Genomic DNA, 21,767 nt, shown 5'->3' with positions numbered 1-21,767 from the left:
TCCTGAAATGTTCCTTCTCTCAGTATAGTTGAGGAAAAAAATTCACAACCAAGTGTCCCGTCAGCCAGAATGTTTTTAACTTGTTTGTAAGCCAGCGCGTCATAAAAGACGTAACAGTTATGTTCTGTGCTGCAGTAAGACTTTGAATGTAAACTTTGAAGCTTCTGATAGTCCATTGCTTATACAGTGCTGCAGATTTGTAAAATAGCTTAAATGTCAACAGGAAATGTGGATATACATGGAATGTTGCTGTGGATACAGATCTCCATGGCCTGTAATCTCTAAGCTGTTTTAGGAAGATTTAATTGTTTGAAGCACATTAATGGTACTAATACGCCTCTGTAATCTGCCTGGAAGTCAATGGCTTATACAGTTGAAGGTGATTTATTAGGCTGTTATGCATGTTATTTAATAGACCAGAATGAAAGGTGGTTTGGCACTTGACAGAAACAATAATTTAGCATGTTTTATGTTTGTAGATAACATTTTAAGGTTTTAAAGTTCGTTTGTACTTTTTGGGTTGTGACAAACTGTAGGCTCAGATGATTGCTGGGATAAAACCTCCAATTTTATGTATGTAAGTTCTAGAAATGCACAGGCATCTGAAAGATTTTTACTTATACATTCTGAAGATTAAATATTTCAAAACAATTTCTGTTTCTGTGTATCTCCTAAAAAAATTAGCTAGTGTTAGCTGGCCACTCTTGTGTGTGTGGGCACTTGCACAGCTGCATGTTACTTTTTTGTTCTTAGAGATGTATTAACTCAAGTAGACTGACAGTTCATTTAGCCACTCTTGCTCTACATAGATGTATAAAAATATTGTTATTTGTATATGTTTAAACATGACTTCTCTAAGGAAGTAGTACAAATGTCAGTACAAAATATAAGGAGAAAAAGAACAAACATCATGAGGAGTTATTTTTACTTTTTCAAACTTCAATTAAAAAATTTTCTGCTTTCTCTCTTTGTTTTTAGATAATGATTTTACAGACTTTAAAGTTCAAGGGGAATGAGCTGGTTAAAAAAACCTACTCAGGTATATAAATATTGTCTGACTCAAAGCAGTCTGATTTTCCATTTTGAATAACTGGATTATTGCAGAATCCTTACATCAACAAAAAGGTGGGAAGTTTGGCCATTTCTATGGCCAAAAAAGCTATGTAAGCCAAGGGAAATATTTTGCTATACGGGGCTGTGAAAGCTAGTTCTGTGTTTAAAAACAACAGAAACAATAAAAGCCAACACTCAAAATCCTCACAAAAACTAAATCCAAACAAGTAGATACATAGTGGGATATGTAATGGCAAAATGAAAGTTATGACTTCACTAATTTTTTTCAATTAATAGGTTGATTGCATGTTAAGTACTGTCAGGTTTAGGGAACTTATATCTGTGAACTTGGAATAATTCAATTTCTTGTAGTTAATATTTGGAGTTCATAACTTCAGGAATCTTAATACTTAGAGATCTCAGTTTGAGAAGTAGTACCTATCTTGTTTTATTTGTGTCCTCTGATGTTCTATAGTACACTTAACTTACTTTGTAAGACTTCTGTAATTATTGATTGTTACTTGCTTGGGGATTATAAAATGATTGACACTCCATAGTAGTAGAAAGCGCAGGCAGCACCATTCTCTGAGACAGAAAGCAACTGTAGAAGTCACCTACCTGTTTATTTTCTTCACTTCATTGTCCTTCCACGTAACTTCGAATTATCTGTGACTACTCACCTACATACTGATAGGGTTGGATGTTACACCAGTACCTCTGCTGCGAATCTTTTTCATCACTAAACATTTCAATAACAATCTGTTTAAACAAAGTGAATGAGCAGGCTTTTCCTGTGAGAATATCCGTCCTTTGAGTCAAGCGGAATGACAAATCTAAGCATCTGTAACACTTTAGTATTTGTTTGGCAGTGCAGAAATCTGTATGTTCCAAATACAGAATAAAGTATACACAAATAAGATGTCAGAAAATACGAATGGGCCATGGGCTACAGTAGCTTTATCTCTGCTGCCCGTTTTGTGTGTTTGCCAGAAACTGAACTAGCTCCTCAATCTAGGTCTGAATACTCAAACTTGTTAGTGAACTGTCTGCTGGTAGGAGCTGGGGAGAAGGAAAATGAAACAGATTGACTGTCAGGAGTTAACAAGGAGCTGTCAGAAGGAGTCACATCTAAAGAAACAATCACTTGCCAGTGATAAGAAACTTCAGTCATACAGAACAAAACACCTAAAACTAATGTAGAATTATCTGGTTAACCACTGATATTTACGTAATTAATAGGTAAAGCGCTGTTTGTTTCTAAATTTCCAATTGTATAGATGACTGATCTAGATGGTAGTAATAGTGAAAGAAGGCATTACATGTTGCTATAAGCTCACATTTACCTTCAAGGCACTTTTCACTCCGTATGAAACAGCACACAATAATATAATAAAGGTATCCTTGCAGTATGTATTCTTACAGGATATAAAAACAATATCTTCATTTTGCAACAATAGCTCAATAGGACTCAACTAATAATGCAGTAGCAGTGCAGAATGCTGGTAAGATCGCATAATCTTCTGTTCATCCCCTTGAAATCCAGTTAGCATACGTAGAGTTTTGACAACGTTTTTCATATTTCTTAAGAAAACACTTTTTCTAGCTTGTTTCACTGACATGGTGTGTATATACAAGTTATGTATAGTGCTTAGTTTATTTTGGCCCTCTTTTTAGAAGGCTCTGCTGGTAGCATTTCTAACTGTAATCGTGGCTGCTTAGCTCTTTTTAAAAAATATCACTTGTACAGGTTTCTGTCTGGGATGGAAATAAGATCTAATGATCTGATGAACTGGTTTTCATCTTCATAATGTCACCTCCCTGACTTTTGCTGCAAATGTATAAAAGAAATGAGGCAATGAAGTGTTGTCAGCTGCTGGCAGTTTCATACTGGCTCTGCTCTGAAACGTATGAATGAGTGAAAATGGCCAGAACTTGTGAAGTGAAATAACTTGTTACGCTGTTGCAAAAGTTGACTTATTCAAAATCTTTATGAAACTAAGATTTATTTTTTAGATGAAATAATAAGAAAAATTCTTCCACTGTTGTTGTGTATTGGATACTTTTATGTTGTATTTTGCAGGGAAAAATGTGATCTTGCTCTGCTGCTGTACTGAGTGTGCTGGATGCTGTTGGAACATAATGAGAATGTAGAAATATCTTTAGGCAGCAGTGATAAGCCCAAACTTGAGCTATTATGGGGTTTAGCTTGGTTATAGCGCTCTGTAAGACTGGGGTATAAAGTGATCCTCCTCTGTATTCAATTTGGCAAGATAGGTTTTCCTCATTCTGGACAAAAGAACAAGTACTTTTACAGTCTGCTTCTTTGATAGTAATTTTCCATTTAGTTTCATAGAAAAGATAATGAGTTTGCTTGGTTATAATTATATCTAATGATATAGAAAGAAAACAGCTGAGTAGTAGAGGATCCTTTAGTTACAGGGGAAAAAAAAAGTATTAAATCCAATGATTGAAAGTGGAAAAAAGATAAATTCAGATTATAAATAAGGTACTTTTACAAAATTGGTTAGTTAACATTTGGATTAATGTATGTCCTAGAATATAGGAAGAATATCACGTAATGTTTTCCCTGTATATACAAGACATGATTTCTGAACCGATATAGGAATTACTGTTCAAAGGCTAACCAGAACTTGCACTGAAGTTTGTCATTAGAAATCTCTATAGCCAACCAGAGAAATCAGAGAAAGGGGAAATAAGGCACTTGTTCCCTGTAGTGTTCTCCTCTCCACTAAAGAGAAGTTAAATGTGATGTAACAGGAGTTAGATTTTTGTAATAAACTCATTTCTAATGGGGGATGGGGGTGGAATATAACACCCCAAACCAGGTCTAAATTTACTGTTTTGAGAAGAAATTGTTCAGCGAGGTAAATTAACTCGAACTAATCTGCCCTAATTCTTGTAGTAATTCTGTAGTCTTTTATCAGGTTCCTGGGTTTCTCTTCAAAAAAAAAAAAAAAAAAATTCAGTGTTCAGGGGAGCCTCAGTAGAATGGAGACTTCACAGAGCCTTTAGGTAATGTCAGTTCTTCACATAAACATCTAAAGACCTAGAAGCTTGTCTGTATTGGACAAATGTAAAGATTTACTGAAATTTCTATTCAAGAGATTGTGATACTAAAGATAACATGCAAAAATATCAAGCAATTATTATTAGTGGCCCTATGATAATTTATTTCATGAAATTCCCTTTGAAGCTTTTGCAGGTGATAACTGAATATCAGAAATATGTTGTTACTATGTAGCAGCCAAAGCAGAACTGTATCAGGCACAACATACAGGGTCCGTTATATTTAAGAATTAAATTTTATGAAATAATCATAACTGTGTAGTCAGCAAGATGCAAAAATATAAAATCAGTTATTCTTTTTGGTTAGGTGATTTAATGACAGCCTAAAATGTTGTCCACACAAAAAAAAAGAGGTGGGATTTCCTACCCATTTTTCTATAAGAACTCTAGAATATTTGCTTAAGTTGTATGATCCTGTCTCTTCCTCTCATAATTAAGACTTCGTAGGTATTTTTGTTTTACTTACAATTAAATCACATTATTTATTCAGTGTATTTAATTAGAAAAATTTATTAATAATTTGGTTAGTCTGTTAATTACATTTCAAGGCCTCTTCCCTCTCAATGCTAAATTCTCTCCAACTGCCTTCTGCTCTCAGAAGCACTCCTCTTTCTGTGGACTCGTGCTTTGGTCATGGAGTTCCTTGTACTCTAATACAGATATATTTCAGTGTTGTGTTCTGCAGACTACTGTAAGATTACTGAAAACTATCTGCAAATGGTTTGGTGTTACACATTCCACCTTGTTAGCAAAGATCTCACTCATTGTTTTAACCTTCAGAGTATGTAATCCTAAGTCAAAGAATGTGCAGAAAGTGATGATTGCTAAAATAACTGTAATTGTGCACAGTTCTACAATCAGTCTTTACTGAAAAGCCCTGCATATAAGGCAAATCTCCATGTGATAAATTCTAATGACAGTTTTCCTTGATTACACAGATGTTACAAGATGCACCATGGACAACTCTATACACAAACACTGTTGTTACAGTTGGACATTAACATTAAAACAAATAGCCTATTTGCTTATCTGTGATTCTGTTTACCTGTGGCTGCTTGTCTGTACTGGCTTGAGACCGATAGCTATCCAGTCTTGTATCAGATACAGCATAATCTAAAATAGAGGCTCAATAAAGTAGTATACCAAGAATGTAGCTGCAGATGATATTGTCTGCGTGCTCCACTCTGTCCTTCCTTTTTCTGTCTCTCCCTAGGAAAAAAGCAGTTATCTTCCTTAAGCAAAATCTAGCTCCTTTCCAAAGCAATCATGTAAATCTGAGTGCCAGTCTCACAGCAGAATAAAAAGTCAAATCAGCAGGAAAATTCCATGTAAGAGCAACAGGCAGCCCCAGGAGGAAAAATAACCAAAATGCCTCTCCAACTCTCCCATTTATTTTCTCTCATGAGTTCCACTCATTAAAACACTCAGATTTTCTTGTAATTCTTAAAGTAATGTTCTTGCAGAGAGAAACAACTCATTATTCAGCAGGCTTGCCAGCCTTCCAAAGCATTTTATTTCAAAGCCTTTTTCTGAATAAACAAATTGGTGCTGAGAACAAATTGAAGTTACTGCTTTTCCTAGTGTTCTACATACTGGCTACGCAGGCTGTCTTCTCTCAAAGTGGGTCAGACCTGAAACTACGGATTTAAAGTAACAGGAAATTTTTGGATGTAGTCCGTGGGATGGATTTTACATATCATACCTAAAGACAAACTCTAAAACAAAAAAATATATATATTTTGAATTCAATTATTTTGTATGTTAGGTAAAAAATCAATATGGTCTTTATGACAGTTCTACACATTCAGAAATGTTGCTAATAATTTTATTATGGGTGCTATGATTGCTATTGTTTAGAGGTAAGGAAAAGAATACTTAGTATAATACAAATAACTGACCTATCATGTAAACACATTGACAACATGATGAATCTAGGAGTGTGGCTTGTAATGGAATTTGAATGTGTTGGACTATGTACAAAATGTCCTTGTATCCAGCTCTTACATTCCACAAGAGGTTACTTTGTAGTAAATTAGTCCTTTAAGGCATTAGTATCTTATTTGTACTAAATTGATGTGTCCCTATCAAAATGAGAGAATGATTTACAAGGATTGTAAAATGCAGAAAGTGTACTCAGCGATACTAAGATTACTGCCTGGGTAGATCAGTGGTTTGGGAAATAGTTAGGAGTAAATTGCCCTTGGAAGAACTAGAGATGAAAGTTTGAAATAAGAGAGATGTTATTTAGTGAACAGAGTATATGTAATTTGATGGGAAGATTAATGATATTGTGAAATAATGCAGTTTGTAGGGAAAATGTGAAATGTTCTTGGGATTGTGAAACCTTCATAGGATTGTTGTCACCTGTTAATTTAAGACTATGACCTTGGTGCTGCTGGAAAGAGCTGAAAGCATGTGCAGGTGTAGTTAGATCCCTTTATAGGGGCTCCTCTATTCATTTCTGTGTTGGTACCTGAGTTACAACTGGAAATTTCAGTTGTAACAGTAATGACAGTCATGTCCTAGAAAATCAGTTCTATGCTGAATTTTGCCACCCAAACTGGAATACTTAGCTTTGTAGAAGACTTTGTGCCCTGAATGTGTGCTCCCACTGTTTTAACACCAGGAAATAGCTGCTGTAAGAGACAAAACATCTTCCAGTATAGATGGCCTGAGAAGTAAGCAAGAAAATTCCAAAGTAGTGCCAGTGCAGCAAGTCCAAAATAGCTTCAGAGGTTTAAGACATTCAGTGGAATTTAACAGAAAACGTGCTTACAAAGTCTGTTTACTCTATTTGACTAAATTAAGTCCCAAAACAGCTAACATAGATCAGAGGGGAGAACTTGATTTTTTCAGTTATTTGCAATTGGCTCTAGTGTTCACTTTTTGGGGGGGCAAGTTTTATGTAAGGCTACAAGATCAAGTGGCAGAAGTGCTAGAAGTTCCTGTTTTTCTCAATTCCTGCTACTTTTGTATCTTGCATATGACCTTTTCCCTACATTTTCATGCTCTTGTGTTCTTTTTGTTACAACAAGCAGTTTAAGGAGATAGTGTAGGGCGCTGCAGTTTCCAGTATTGAAAGGATGAAGAAATATTATAGATTAATTGGCCGCTTTAGAAGAGTGTAAAACTGTGATGTAACTTTTTTTATCTTGGCCAAACTTATTTTAAGATGGATGACATATTATCCAAAGCAGCAACAGATTAGCATCTGACAGAGGCCAGTTTAGTAGAGCTTGCCATCTAGTGGATCAGTGGTTGTGTATGCGGAGAATGAAAATCAATGACTCTGCTATGTTATATTCAAAAATGTTCTTGTTTAATAGTGTCTTGCAGATGTTTAGTGGAGCTGGGTGGAATTTTGAATAAAATACTGCTGAAAATTGAAGTTTGAATTGCAAGCATTTTCATAGATGTTATCAATTTTCTGACAGGTCTATTAATACCTACTGCTTGACTTAATTGGTGCTGGACAAACTATGGACTTGGTGTTTTTTTGTAGTTCATAGATTTTAAATAGCATACCAGCTGAGCGAGCAAAAGACTAGAGAGTCCTGACTGGTAATGTTGGTGACTTAAAGACAACGGAGAAGACGGATGTATAGTAACTGCAGTCTTGGCTTAATGCTTCATGTTTTTAATTGTTTGATTTCTGTGCCATAGTCTTTGATTTGATTGTAACTGGAATTTCTCATTTTGGTTTCTCTCTACTTGTAGCTGCGTTAATAGAATTATTTTCATTTATTTTATTGACTAAGACTTGACTATTCCTGTGTGGTAATGCTCTTCATTACTGCCTACTAGTCTTACAGAGATCAAAGGTGTTGGTCATACCGTAATACAGTGCACAAATCTGTACATAAGAATTCCATCAAGTATTTGTGGGGAAGAAAGAACCCCAAAGACTCTTCCTACACACAAATCCAGTCCTCCTGTCAAAACTTAAAGCCCTCTCTAAGTGTGATTATAATTAAGCTTGTACTGAATTTTGAAATGGCCAACCTACTGAAAAGACACTTGTTATTTTACCGGAAAACCCAACCTACATGAGAAGGGAAGAGAAGTTGTTATAAGCAACGAATAATTGGTTTGGATACAGCAAAGCAAAATTTGATTGAAGAAGATGTTCTTGGTGCTGATTGTATTTTTTTTTAAACTCTTCCATGATGATGATCACACTGGGAGGTTTTAGCAAGCAACTATATGATATTCAGGAGTAATCTGTATTCTTTACACTTTAAAAAGATTTTCCAATTAATCTTATTACGAAGTACAAGGTTATAGCTGGATTCTTGCTTGGTTATAGATTGCTTTGTTGTTTATAGCATTTCATGGTCAACAACCTATCACTGAGTAACTTGCTAGATGATTTTTATATCAGTTCAGTTTGGGTTGGAAGGTTCCATGGGTCAAAACCTTGCTCTGTGTTCGGTTTGTCTGATGTTATTTATCTAAGGATATCTGGCTCTCATAGCACATCACGTGACTGCTTCACAGTTATGTATCAGAAATGATAATCTTTTCTTATTTGCTGCAGTAATCTCATGACTGATTTATGCCACTGTTAACAGATTAAAAAAGTTAATGAGAAACTCCTGTTATGATCAAATGTAATGCAGATTCTTTCTTCATACAGTTAATTCCTTTGCTTTTCATTATACAATGACTGCACTTTAGCCTTCTAATACTACACAGTACATTTCATGCAGAAAATCATGAGTAACACTTGTAATATCTTAAGAAAAAATGAGAGGTCCTGCTTCTGTTTTCAAAAAAAAAAAATGCAATCATAAAAGTCATTCAATCTTTTGCCAAACTGAAAGTTGTGTTTTAGTACCATAATATAGGTCTGTATTCAGTGGTATTGTTAGCTTGAAAAATCTATTTTATTAACATAAAAAAGAATAAGAAAAATATACATTGTAATTGAACATTTCTTTTAATCTGTAAGTAAGTATGGCAGATAACAAAACATAAGATAATTCTTTAAGTTCTTATGAACAGTTAGAAACAGAAAATAATTTTCTGAAATAGGAAAAGATGAAAGTTCTCTGTATTAGAAAATATTTGGCAATATCTGTTAGTCTTTCAATAAAATATCCATGTATACTTGTAATACATATTTACAATATCATATGTCTTCTACATGTAGTCAATAGTGTGCACATAATTAGTGAATGTTCTATTTTAATATCTTATTTGCACCAGCATTTTTCAGTTTCATTAACGTTGGAAAAAAACACCACTTTTTCTATGCTCAGTACTGCAAGTCAACTACATCCAAAATAATTACTTTTTCAGACATCTTTAATACTGTCAGTGTTAGGTTTTGGAATGTCTGCAGTTTTTACAGGAATCCCAACTTGGAATGTAAGCCGTACAATCTTGTCCTGTAGAAAATGTTCAAATATACAGAAAAATCCTGGTAAAAAAATTAGAATTTCAAGTTCCATTTTGAAAATATAACTTCGTTATTTCTTGTGCTGGTGCCACATCTTGTAATTACAGGTTAAAAAGAAACCTTTATAAAAGAAAAGGCAATGGAAGGCCACTCTGAGAAGCAGTTGTAGGAGTGTATTTTTTCCAAAGAAAAATGCTCTCTGAAGTTGCACATAATTGTACTTAACGCCTGAACTCACCTTGTGTTAAATCTTGAGTATCTCAAGATCTTTTTAATCAGTTTAGAACAGAAGCTGATAGTCTGTAGTATGTTCAGTCTGTTTTAAATTGCACACACTGAGGTGGAACTAGATTTAGGAACTCAGAATTACTGCATCTCTTAGGGACCTTCCAAAGTTCAAAACAGTCAGAAGCCCATGCTTCGTGTAAATGAGCTATCACTGGTTATCTGCTTGTGACTGCAATTTCTAGAATGGAAGTATCATTACTCTTGATCAGTGTATGGAGCAAAATGGGAATTCAAGGGCATATTAATTATTGTAGCTTAACTTCAAACAGCATAGGGAACTCTGCATCCAAGTCAATGTTGTAGTAAAAGAAGTAAGAGATATTAAGGGTTTTTTTTCTTTTCTTCCCAATATAGTGTACGGTTAAGAGTTTCTTCTAGATCAGTCCTTAGACAAGGCTCTGCCTGGCACACCTTTTATTACATGACTTAGTGCTGTGCAAACATTAAATGAGCTCATTTTCAAAGGTAGATGAGACGCAGCAACAGCATAATACATAATAACTTAAAATAACCTGTTTTGAACTGCATACATTAACTCATGTTTTGAAAGTGTTAACAGAACATCTCTCACAAAGACTGTGAATCTATCAATCAGCTGTAAAACGCTTACTGATTTCATCAGAAAAGCAGACCAGTTTTAGCAGAATATAAGGAGATGACGAGAAAGAAGGTAATGTAGCTTAGTACACTCCAGAAGAACGATGAGATGCATAAAGCAATCATCCTAACAGTTGAGCACTATTTTCAGGTAAAACTAGTGCACTCCTTTTTCTTTCATAACGCTGCTATCAGTAGTGGTTGGACTTTATGCTGACATTAGATTAGGAAAAGCAGTCAACTGTGTAGAATGTGAAAAACCTATGCTTGACAAACAAGTGAAAAAACTGTGCAACCCACTGTACACTATGGGACTGGATAAGTGCTCATACAATAGGATGGTATTTCCTTCTTGCATTTCTGAATGCTGTAGTAAGGCACTTAAAAGTATGTGTTTTCTCAAATGAAACCAATGCTGAAAGGGTCTCAGACACCCACACACATAAGTGAAAACGGAACTTGTAGTTATTGAGTACCAAATAGTAGAGCAGGTAAATTTTTTCTAATAATTGCTATGCTAGTTTTCTGTACTGCACTCAAACAGTTAAATAGTAAAAAATAACAGGTAATGAGATGCTGATATAGATGCAAATTTATGTAGTTATTTACAAAAATGATAAAAGAAAATGATCTGCTGTCTGAAACTGTCTGTATCTAGTTCTTTGAAACAGGTATTGCAGTTTCCAAGGTGACTTTTATAGAGGTTATAATACAAAGGCTCATAACTCTGGAAATGTGCAATCAAAATAATATACTATAATTCTTCTATAGTAGTAAAAAAACATAAGCACATTTTATATCTGTGAAAGAACTGAATGAGCATAACACATTAATACTGATTACTAGAAGAGCTATAAAAGTAAAGTGCTAGTAGAGACTTGAATTGCATTATTTAACACTTAAATTTCAAATAAGAGAAGTCATAGAGTTTATATGTAGTTATATGTATACTAAAGAATGTCTTCGTTTTGGTGATGATGATGGTTGTGGCACCAGAACGTAAATACTACAACTAGCTTTCAGTTAGTTGGTAATATTTCAGTCAGATCAGCAAAGCTCAATTGTTTTTTGGCAGAAAACACTTCTTGGTTCAAGCTCCTTTCTTCTGAGTCTGCTACCACTCTGTTCTGTTTTCTAACTTACTAATTTCCAGTCTAATGCCAAGGAACTGTGCAATCAAATCAAGAGAGTAAATCACAGCCTTCTGGGATAAAAGGAAGTCCTGGTTTAAGCGATACATTTTTTTTCTAAGCATGCCTCTATGCCTTTCAAAATCAGACTCTTGGATCTTTTACGATTTCAACAATGATATGTTATGTATACAATATATTTGGTGAAGCTGATTTTAAAAAAAAGTCAACAGATACATTCAGATTTAAAAAATAAAAATAAAAATTGAGCTGGCTTTAAATGCAGAACACTTCATGAAGATATCAGGCAAGCTGCTAATTTCTTTGAATTCAAAATTTTAGATTAAAAGATTTTATAGTGCATCTCAGCCAAGTGCTGAGTAACCTCAATGCAGATCTTAGCAGTTGGTGAGGGGTTTAATCAATGTGATAGATCACAACTTCAGAAAAGTGAACATTAGCAAAAAAGTTATGTGCTAATGGCTAAATTCTGTTTTCTGGTATATTTCACAATATTTCTCTCATACCTTAAAAATCTATCAAAATTGAATTTAGTTTCAATAACTCTTCATGACTCTTAGACATGTTAATTTAAGGAGTGATATGGAAAACGTTTTCCCAATATGTGATGCTATCCATGCTCTCAATTTTTTTGAGAGAGGACTGACTATGAACCAATACAGTGTATTTGGGAAACATAGTATATATGCATATAACTAAACTGGAAGGAACAGGTTTTTTGTGGTATAGCAGTACTGTTATTGTATATATTTTCTTTACATAGTTGATCGTTGCCCTGCTTCATCAAGTTTGAAGTGTCGTTTTCTGGCTGCTTCACTGTTGAACCCCACATCAGATTTGTCTGCATTGCTGCCATCTGTCATTGTGGATTCTGCTTCCATGCCTTCAGGAGCCCCACCATTGGGCCGCTGAACTTTAGCATTCTCTTCTGGTGGGCGCTTCCACTGGGGCCTGCTTGCCATCCACAAAATAAGTGCACCGAATATGACAATCAAGAGACCAAGACAGTTGACAAAAATCGCCTCTGGTGGGGATGTACTGTACACAGTACTATTCCTTTGGAAGGAGAAAAAAAAGACAATTGTTTTAAAGACAATTTGAGTCTAAACCAGTAGTCTCCTAATAGGTAAGAGGTCTTTTTAAAACAAAGTGCTATCCCAATACCAGATTGTCATTATTCTGCACAAAGAGAATTACAGTATGCAATGAATAAACTTAATAAACAAGTGAAAAATGAATGCTTACAGTGCAAATAGAAGTTTCTCTGTGATTCCCATGAGAGCTGATGCAATCACTGCTACAAAGATGAGGAGCCCTGAATAAACATGTATTGGCATGAGAGCTGCTCGGAGAGGTACTGGAGCAAATGGGAGTAGGAAGATAGCAAAACCTAAGAAAAGCTAAACACAAAACAAATTCATAGTTAAAGCCTTATGGGAAACAAGCTGTACTTCTGAAGCAAACTTGAAATCATAAAAAAATTCAGTTTTGATATACTTTCAGTTAAGATATTAAGAGGAATTGGTATTTTTATTTTTTAATGTATTCTTACAAAACCAAAGCAATCATTCAGGATCATCGTCTGGAAAGCAGACATAAAAATATTTTTAAAATAATTCCACCTCATACCAGTATTTAAACATACTGCTAATGCTAAAATTGCTACCAATGTGAGTACTGTAAAGATAACTTTTCAGTTTCAGTAATGTAAATGAGATACTAAATGGGTGACTGCATTTTCAGAGTCCCTTCAATTTTAAGTCCTTTTCTCCCCTTCTGTTCAGATTTGTATGTAAATGAAGATCAGAATGGAGTTTAACATTTTGTCTTGAGTGGCCTATAGATTTCATCCTTTTAGGGCTTTAAGTAAGTTAAACTACACTCCTCTAGAAGGGCAGAGGTCTGTTGGCATTTAAAATGAGGATGTGTGTGGGTAGTGTCGGGTTGTTCAAGGGCCACAGGTCCTCCCATCAGTCTTAATTCTGTGGTGGAAGAGAACACCACCACGTCATATGGGTTCAGCCACAGGCGCTCAAGTTACTTTTCCAGATTTTCTTCTGTTGTTGTTTCTTTTTTTTTTTTTGCATTTAAAAAAAAAAAAGTATGAAGTATATGATTATCAGTGCTGCAATATGCCTTCTTTTTTTTCCTAGGTGTTAAAACACTGTTATTTCAGCACTATTCCTTGTACCTCCTGTACCTCCTTGCCTGAGCAGTAAAGGATAGAAATCCAGAACCCAAATCCCTTAGCTAAGTACGGTCTGTGCTTGATAACCAGGTCATTATGATTTTTTTCTTTTCATTTGGCTAAGAAGTTAAGCATCATTTCTTAAAGGAACAAAATAAATGCTGTATTCAAAATTTAGTTTCTTTTTTAATTACAACAAGTTTTCAATGGTAATTTTAGAGTTTTGCTAGATTAATTTTTATTTAAAGAAGTCTGTGCTATACTTTTATTATTTAAAGTAAATAAAAATAAATAAATGTAAAGTAAATAACACTTCCAATAAGGGCTGTGCTAGGTAAGACAAATGTTTCTTCCATTTTTCTTAATATTCATTTTAAAGTCTGAACCTGACCACACAGAGCTAACTCTCTTAAATAAACTCACTTGTTTGAGCTTTCATTTACTAAAAACAATGCAACTTAAGCAAAAAGCGGCTTCAACTTTAAAAAGATGCAATTTCAGCTAAATCATGTAGGTTATCATTACAAATACTTTCTCAGTATGCATTCAATAAAGATGTTAATAAGGAAGACAAGGAAAAGCAATTGTTTACTGCTTTTCCTCCTCCATTAAGATTTAAGAGACTCTAACACAAATTGCCTTCACTTCTGAAATACAATTTCTTGGAATGAAGTTTAAAAAAAACCCTGGAAGTTAAAAGTGCAAATTCTTGGTGTGCAAGGTTTTAAAACTGAATAAAAAGCATTGAGATAACTCTGGTCTTGATCTCCCAGTTTAGTAGAATTGCTTTGGACTGTAAAGCTGATTTATTATATGCCCCATATGTAGGATTTCCCTCCTGGTTGATTGTTTTTTATTTCTAAAGTGTAATTAATACAACAGAGAGACTTCAGAATTTTATGTGCTAAAACATCACACCTGTATATGTGTGCTACATACCGGGGCATCCCTGCTCTCCTTCTGTATCAGATGCAAAACATAACAAGTTAGCTCAGTTTAGATAAGATAAATCTAATTTTCTGGCAATAGGAACAGTTAAAAACATGCACATGGACACTTATCAATGCCATTTTTCCTGTTGTAATAAATGAGATCTGCTCTGCTCCCTGCTGCACTTGTTCTGGTTATAGACAAGTCCTGAGGCCAAGAAATGAAAAGTTAAAATTATCCTAACTAGAAAAAGAAAAAAAAAGTTACTTTGTTTGAGAATTCCTCAGTAAAAGTTCTGTGCTTAAATATGCTGCCAACAAATTGAATCACAATAAATAAAACCAGTGAGTAAACAAAATACGTTTTAAAATACATTTTTCTTTGAAGTCAGGGATCCAGTAATTGCTCATTTACATGATGATTTGTCAAATCACAGAATATAAAATAGAGTGCATTCTAGAATACAAGTCTTATTATTTAGAGCCTATTGTACTTGAATTACTCAATACATTCATTAATTTTACAACTGGTTTATAAACACAATTAAATTCTGACCTGAAGAGAATACAATATAACAGCAGTCAGCCCAATCCAGCTGTGCAGGCTGTACATGTTGGGGATGCTCCTGGCATTGTGGTAGTCAAACACAGCTACCATAGAAACAATTGCAAGAATCATAGCTATGGTATTTAATCCGGCATGTATGAACTTCATTAGAAGTTTGCTGCACTTCCAGGTCCATGGCAACCTGTACACAATAATGGCTGAAAAAGAACAGAAAAAAGATTTTATTCCTTATAGTGTAACTTCTCTAAGATTTTAATAATTATGTATCATTCATATAGTTCTACTGTAAGAGCAAGCCAAACTTTTTATCTTTTAGAAGATTATGAAAGATTATTAGAACTACACAAATGATTATTAAAAAGCTTTTTTTCTTATGCAGACTAACATTCCAAATACACAACTGAGGCCTTAAATTATTACCTTTAGAAAATGTATTCCTCTATTTTTGAAAAATCCAAGTGTGTTTCAAAAAAATAACAGTAAACAACTTGGTGTCGTTTTTTCCTTGTTTCTTAAATTGATGTAACAGAAAGTCTGCATAGGGTTTTGATTTTTCTACTGCTAGTCACATTGGAGGAACAAGGCCCAATTCTTATATTCAGGAGATAACAAACTGAGACGTGCAGTATTTTTTAAAAATATTTATTCTCTTTGCAAATTTGGGTAATGCTACTTACATCCAACCTAAACAACTGTATGATTCTGTGGGTTGAAGGGCACTGGCATATGCTACCCAGAGTACTTGTGGATGTCCTATCCCTGAGGGTGTTCAAAGCCAGACTGAATGAGGCCCTGGACAGATTGAAGTAGTGGCTGGCAACCCTGCTTGTGGCACCTGGAACTAGGTGATCTTTAAAGCCCCTTCCAACCAACCTAAGCCATTCTATGATTCTGTGATATTTATATAGCTGTGTTGTTACATTAATATTGGTAGGAGTACTTTAAATGGAAAAAGACTACTCAGCATCAGAGAATTGTAGTCCAACTGAAGAAACAAAAAGATTTGGCAGCTACAACTCTTGAAGCACTGTTAGATCAATGCACATTTTTTGCCTGTGTTTGCATATGTGACACTAACATACCATATTTTGACCAGTGTGAACAAAACAACAATTTCCAGTGATCTGACTCCAAATGGCCCATAAGAATAGTAACAGCACAGAGACCTTCTTGCCAAGCTCTTTCTTCAGGGTCCTTGCTGCTCCTTTCCTTCCACTACTGACCTCCTGCCTGTTGTGTAAGCACGCAGACTAGACCAGATCACTGAAGCCCCACGTATTTCTCAATACAAGTCTGTACAGTTTCTGAATGTGTGAGAGCACATAAGTACATTAAGATAACAGGGGACAAATACTTATGATCATGCCTGGTCCTTGACCAGTAAAAGCTGTTCTTCCCATCCATAATGCCTTGAGTGGGCAAAAATGATGATCTCCATTCATCTGATTAATCAAATCCTTACTTAAGATTTCTTCTTATAAAATGATATCCAAATACTATATAATTAGCAATACTAAAGGAAATGAATAAGAATATATTTCAGATTTTAGAATAAGTTCTCTCTTCAAACACTCACTAGAAAATAATATGTATTACCTGGTAAGTGCAAAGATTAGGTATTTACTTAAGTAATTCTCATGTACTTTCCTCATTGCTTCTCTGTAACTCTAGCTTTTTATGCAAAAAAAGAAAAAAAAAGGAAAAAAAAGAAAAGGATATTAATTCTGTACATTACAACAAATAATAATAAAAAATGACAAATTGATTTTAAAGTTTTATTTAGATATACGTATTTTGACTTGGATGTATGACAGGAAACACAGCACTCCATTAAATAGTTCACACAGAAAACACTGTTCACAAATGGAATTTCCAGTCCACAAGTAGATTTTAAATCAATATTTGCTTTCACATGCTGTGTGAAAATATAATATTGGAATGAAAGCTTCCTTAGAATATTTAAATACATACAGCATTTAGGTAGTTCTCAGCTTTCTACTTTTAAAAAGTGGAAATAGCACAGCATAAAAAAATTAGGAAGATAGCCTTGTTTTAAGACAGTCTGGCAGAACTTATGACTGGCAGTACTATATGACATAATTTGATTTCCGTGATTCAGCTTGAGCTTAAGACCACCTCCAACAGTTCCACAAAATGTATGTGATAATCTTATATCTTGTTAATACTGAAATAATTGCCTGCATCAGGCAATTAACCTAGTATTAACGATTATGATTTCTAATCTTGTACAACTGGTCCCAACCAGGCTTCAACATTCTGTGAGGATATTGTATCCTAGAAGTCTTCCTTTCTCGCTTTTCATAAATTACGGCCCAGAGTATTGTCAATAACTTATTTCAAGTGGAATGGAGTACTGGACTCTATGTATCTTGAAGTCAAATTGACCTGAACAGATCTTGGTCTCAGTTTACAGCTTTGGTTCTCAAAGGATTGTGTCCATGCTAAATTTTTTTCTTTGGTGTATAAGATTCCATAGTAATTTGGTTTAACTTCCAAAAGCACTATCAAACTTCACAGTGTCACCCATGTAATCTTAGATCTCTTATGGACCGTGAAATTTTTTTTTGTCTGTTTCCCTCTTGGAAACAGTATGACAGAAAAACAAGGAATACAGACTAATGGCTTGGAGACCTGTTAGCAATACCACACATTAAAATGTTGCATGCTGTAGCCCAGGGTGAATACACGATAGTACATTTTGCTGTGATTCCCTCTCAGTAAGGGCAGTGAGTAAAGTTATGCATCCTAACTTGAGCAGATCTGACTGTTTACTGTTGCCAAAAGACAAGGTCCTATTTCCCCAGCACCATTTCCACTTCCTCTCTGACTGCATGCTTCTCACAACCCACTTGGTCACAACTGGTGACCAAATACTAGCCTCTCTAGTGGGAATTTAATAGGTTAGTGATGAACTGAAAATCATTTATTCTGTATTACATCACGATGGCTCTCATCATTAATCCTTTGAGAGGGGACCAAACTGTTATCATTTGCAGGCCAAACATGAAGCAGCATGCAGGTGTTGCTTTGGAGCCCTGATATCTATGAAAAACCTTTACATGTGAAAAAGAAAGCAAAATTCTTAATTTACTAATTTACTCCATTCTATCACACTATACTATTTCTTCAAGCCCTTCTTAAAATCATTTTGTTCACATTTTTCCTATCTTAATCTTTAAAATAGTCATGGTACAAATATGCACACAGATTTTTACTACCTGTATTATCACCACTTTGGAAAACCATCTGGACAATGACTGTGCACTGACAGGGTTTTATCAGATATAACTTATATACAGGTACCTATCTATAAATAGTTAATACTTACATTGTTGTGCCTACAGCTTTTTGATAAGATACATATTTTGTCAGGGCGTGTCTGATTCCCCATATGCATGTTATTACAGTCACCTCTTCTACCTCCCACAGACCAGCAGTACAGTTCTATCCTTTGTACAGGCTTTAATGAACTGAAGAAACAGGTGATTTGGTTACTATTTCAAATCTTGCACACAAGTTTAACCGAAGTATTTATTCAGCTATTCCTTTCTACTTTTAGCTACTTAAGGGCTTCTTTTTCTTGCATGTGTGCAAAGACGTGTTATCCCTCAGCCTCATCCAAATGACTTTGAATTCAATGGTGGATTTTTCCATCAGTCTCCAGCTTTGCTTTTCGTGTTACCTATTTGGATTCCTACTCCAAATAATGCTCTTCTATCAGTGAATTCCTGGTTTGATTTGTTTGTTTGTTTGAGCCATGATAAACTTTCCTTTATGTTACAAATACCTACACAAGGCTTGTGGCAACTAATTAATTCTGAAACAGGGGTAAGCTGAGTTTCAGAGGAAATAAAAGAGCAGGGGAAAATTCTGCAGAAAACCTCCCCCTATTGTCTGCAAAACAAACAAACAAACAAGATTTTAAAAAATTCTGTTTATAAAAAGAAAAAGCTCAGTAGTTGATCACAAGAAGTTGTATTTAGTGAAGTCAACAGGTGTTTCTCATTGCTTATTTATAACCAGAAGTTACACTTTACGTGACCTAAGCAATATTATATAAGCCAGCTTCAGAATGTTGTTTATTGCTCAAAACTTCTTTGTAACTTGAAGCCATGAAGCTCAGAACATACCTCGCTGCCACTGAAAATATTAAGTTTGTGGTGTGTGCTCAAATGACCAAGTTCCCTGCCTAGCCAGAGCTCAGCAGCCACCCGCCCTGCTCCTTCCAGCCCTGGCAGGGCTCCTGCTGCAGAGTGAGCGGCCGTACGCGCGATCCAAACAACGCACTTGCTGGAATGAATGTCCAGATGTGCTGGACACATTTCCTGGCTGGATGAGTGCAAAATGTCATTCAGCAGTGAAGCAAATGTAAATAAGGTTGCTAACAATGAAATTCTAAGTTAATTACTCCTGTTACACAGAAAAAAATACTTCAGATTTCCAGAGGTTCTTCATTACTTAAGAAGAGTAAAATCATCTCCTTGCTCCTTCTCTCCAGAGAAGTCAGTGGTGAAGCTGTGAAGGAATTTCCACCATTCTCTGCAACTTTCATCTGCCTTTCTTTGATAATTGGTGCTGTTTCTTCACATGTTCTCTTATCAGTGAAGCTAGCCAGAATGAATGACTTTATCAGAAAACACCGTTGGAAGCTGTTACCTCTGCCAAATTTCCCCATTAGTTTTCATGCAATTAGTGTAAATACTAACTCAAATTTCAGGATTAGTACTTCTGGGGCACTACCATTATCTGCTTTTTAAACTTTACTGAGAACACCGCCAGTTTTCTTTCCTCACCTCAAACCATTAATCAGTGGCATTGTGTGCAAGTCAGTCAATTTCTTGGATTTAGCTGTTCTACTAAAAGCAAAAGCATGTCGTTCAAACTGCAACATTCCCGTCGGCCTCAAAGAACAACCCTTGCCCGTAAGACCTAACATGTGAAGGGCGTGTGATGGAAAACAGACAGTGAGCACATAGCACATGTAGTGGGAAACGCTGACAGTCCAAGGCTGAACGCTGCGCAATCAAAAGTTCATACACTTTATAAAAATGTCCCCCGGCCTCATCATAACCATTTTATGTTACTCAAGCAACAGAATTAAGTACGAATTGTAAATATATATTTTGCAAAAGAGTTTATACAGCTTCTGGGCTGATGAAATGCATTTCAGCGGTGTACTTGGTGCTGCATTTCCTCTGGCACAAGCCCTGCTCCTGGGTCTGGCTGCGCTGGTGCTGAACTGAGACGGGGGAGCGAGCCAGAAGGGACGGAGCCAAACGAGTGAAAGTTTCCTAGGGCAGCACTGCTGGCGTTTCGATTCCCAGCTCGCATAAATTCAGGCTGACTAGGAAAACACACCTCGCAAGACTTTCTCAAAGTGCAAGGAAACCCTAGGCCAGGGTAAACAAGTGCTTGAAGGGAGGAAAAAAAACACGAAAAAGAAGCCAAATCAACCCAAACCACCGCTACAAGCTCGCGACAAGGGACTCTTTGTCCCGTCGCGATGCGAGCGCCGCTCTCCCGAACGGCAGCGCCGCGCCGCGCAGCGCCCCGGCCCCGGTCCCGCCGCTCCCGTCCCGCGCAGCGCCCCGGCCCCGCGCGGCCCCAGCTCCGCCGCCGCCCCGCCGGGCCCTCACGCACCGATGCCCTGGATGAAGACGAAGCCCGTGACGATGAGGACGGGATGCCAGTTGAACTCCGCTGAGCCCCCGTCCCAGCCGAGCCCTTCGCGGTAGCTGAAGACCCAGACGAGGGAGAAAACGACGGAAACGAAGCCGACCAGCAGCGCCGAGCCCAGCAGCGCGAGGAAGAGCCCGTAGTCCTCCATGTTCCGAGCCCCGCGCATCGCCGCCAGCTCCGAGCGGGAGGGGCAAGGCGGACGCCCTCGCTGACGCCCTCGCTGACGCCCTCCTTCGGCCCCGTGCCCGGGCGGCGCCGCCCCTCGCCGCTTGATGCCAGCTGGCCGTTGCCACGCTGTTATTTACAAGTATTTTGTACAGCCTTGCGCAGTCCTTCGAGCTCAAGTGGACCTGTCCGCGGGGCTCCGCCCGCTCCTTCTTGGTGCCCGGGGCGTTGAGCACGTGGCTGTGGCGGTGAGCCAGGGCGCCGATGGGAGCCTCCAGCGCCGCTGCAGAGATAACGCAGCGCGGCCGTAAGCACCGAGAGATAAACCAGAAGTACTGCTGGATGAGAAGACGCAGCACGGAAAGTGCAGCCGCTGAGCGTGCTTAAAGACATGGGTGTACTGTTCTCGGAGCATGGTTTTTGTCATGGTCATCCCCTTCAACTCATGTTGGATTCCTCGATTGCTGTAAAACAGCTATTGACCCGGTTTCTTACATAGATGCTGCGCTAAGTTTGTAGGAATGTTTGGGCATCATTCTATTAAAACCTGCCAAATTTTGGCGACTTAGTCACATCTGAGACCTACTTGTAGAAGTGTTCAGGAACAGTTGTTCTACATTCTCTATTCTTAAATGGCTTT

General features: G+C 36.6%; 1 protein-coding gene across 2 annotated transcripts; it reads right to left on the bottom strand.

Annotated features, from left to right (window-relative positions):
- Positions 1–12,332: 12,332 nt before the first annotated feature.
- CYBRD1 (cytochrome b reductase 1) lies at positions 12,333–21,128 on the bottom strand (the record flags this gene model as incomplete). Of its 2 annotated transcripts, none has more annotated exons than XM_079538762.1 (4): positions 12,333–12,633; positions 12,823–12,977; positions 15,251–15,459; positions 20,924–21,128. In XM_079538762.1, the coding sequence occupies 4 exons, from the start codon at positions 21,126–21,128 to the stop codon at positions 12,333–12,335; spliced, it is 870 nt and encodes a 289-aa protein (XP_079394888.1). The 2 variants fall into 2 exon arrangements, with proteins under 2 accessions (XP_079394888.1, XP_079394889.1); XM_079538763.1 differs by having other exon boundaries at positions 12,333–12,627; positions 20,924–21,110.
- Between the last annotated feature and the right edge of the window lie 639 nt (positions 21,129–21,767).

Source organism: Tetrao urogallus (genome assembly GCF_951394365.1).
Source record: "Tetrao urogallus genome assembly, chromosome: 8".
Taxonomy (NCBI): domain Eukaryota; kingdom Metazoa; phylum Chordata; class Aves; order Galliformes; family Phasianidae; genus Tetrao; species Tetrao urogallus.
This window is presented reverse-complemented; position numbering and strand designations above follow the sequence as displayed.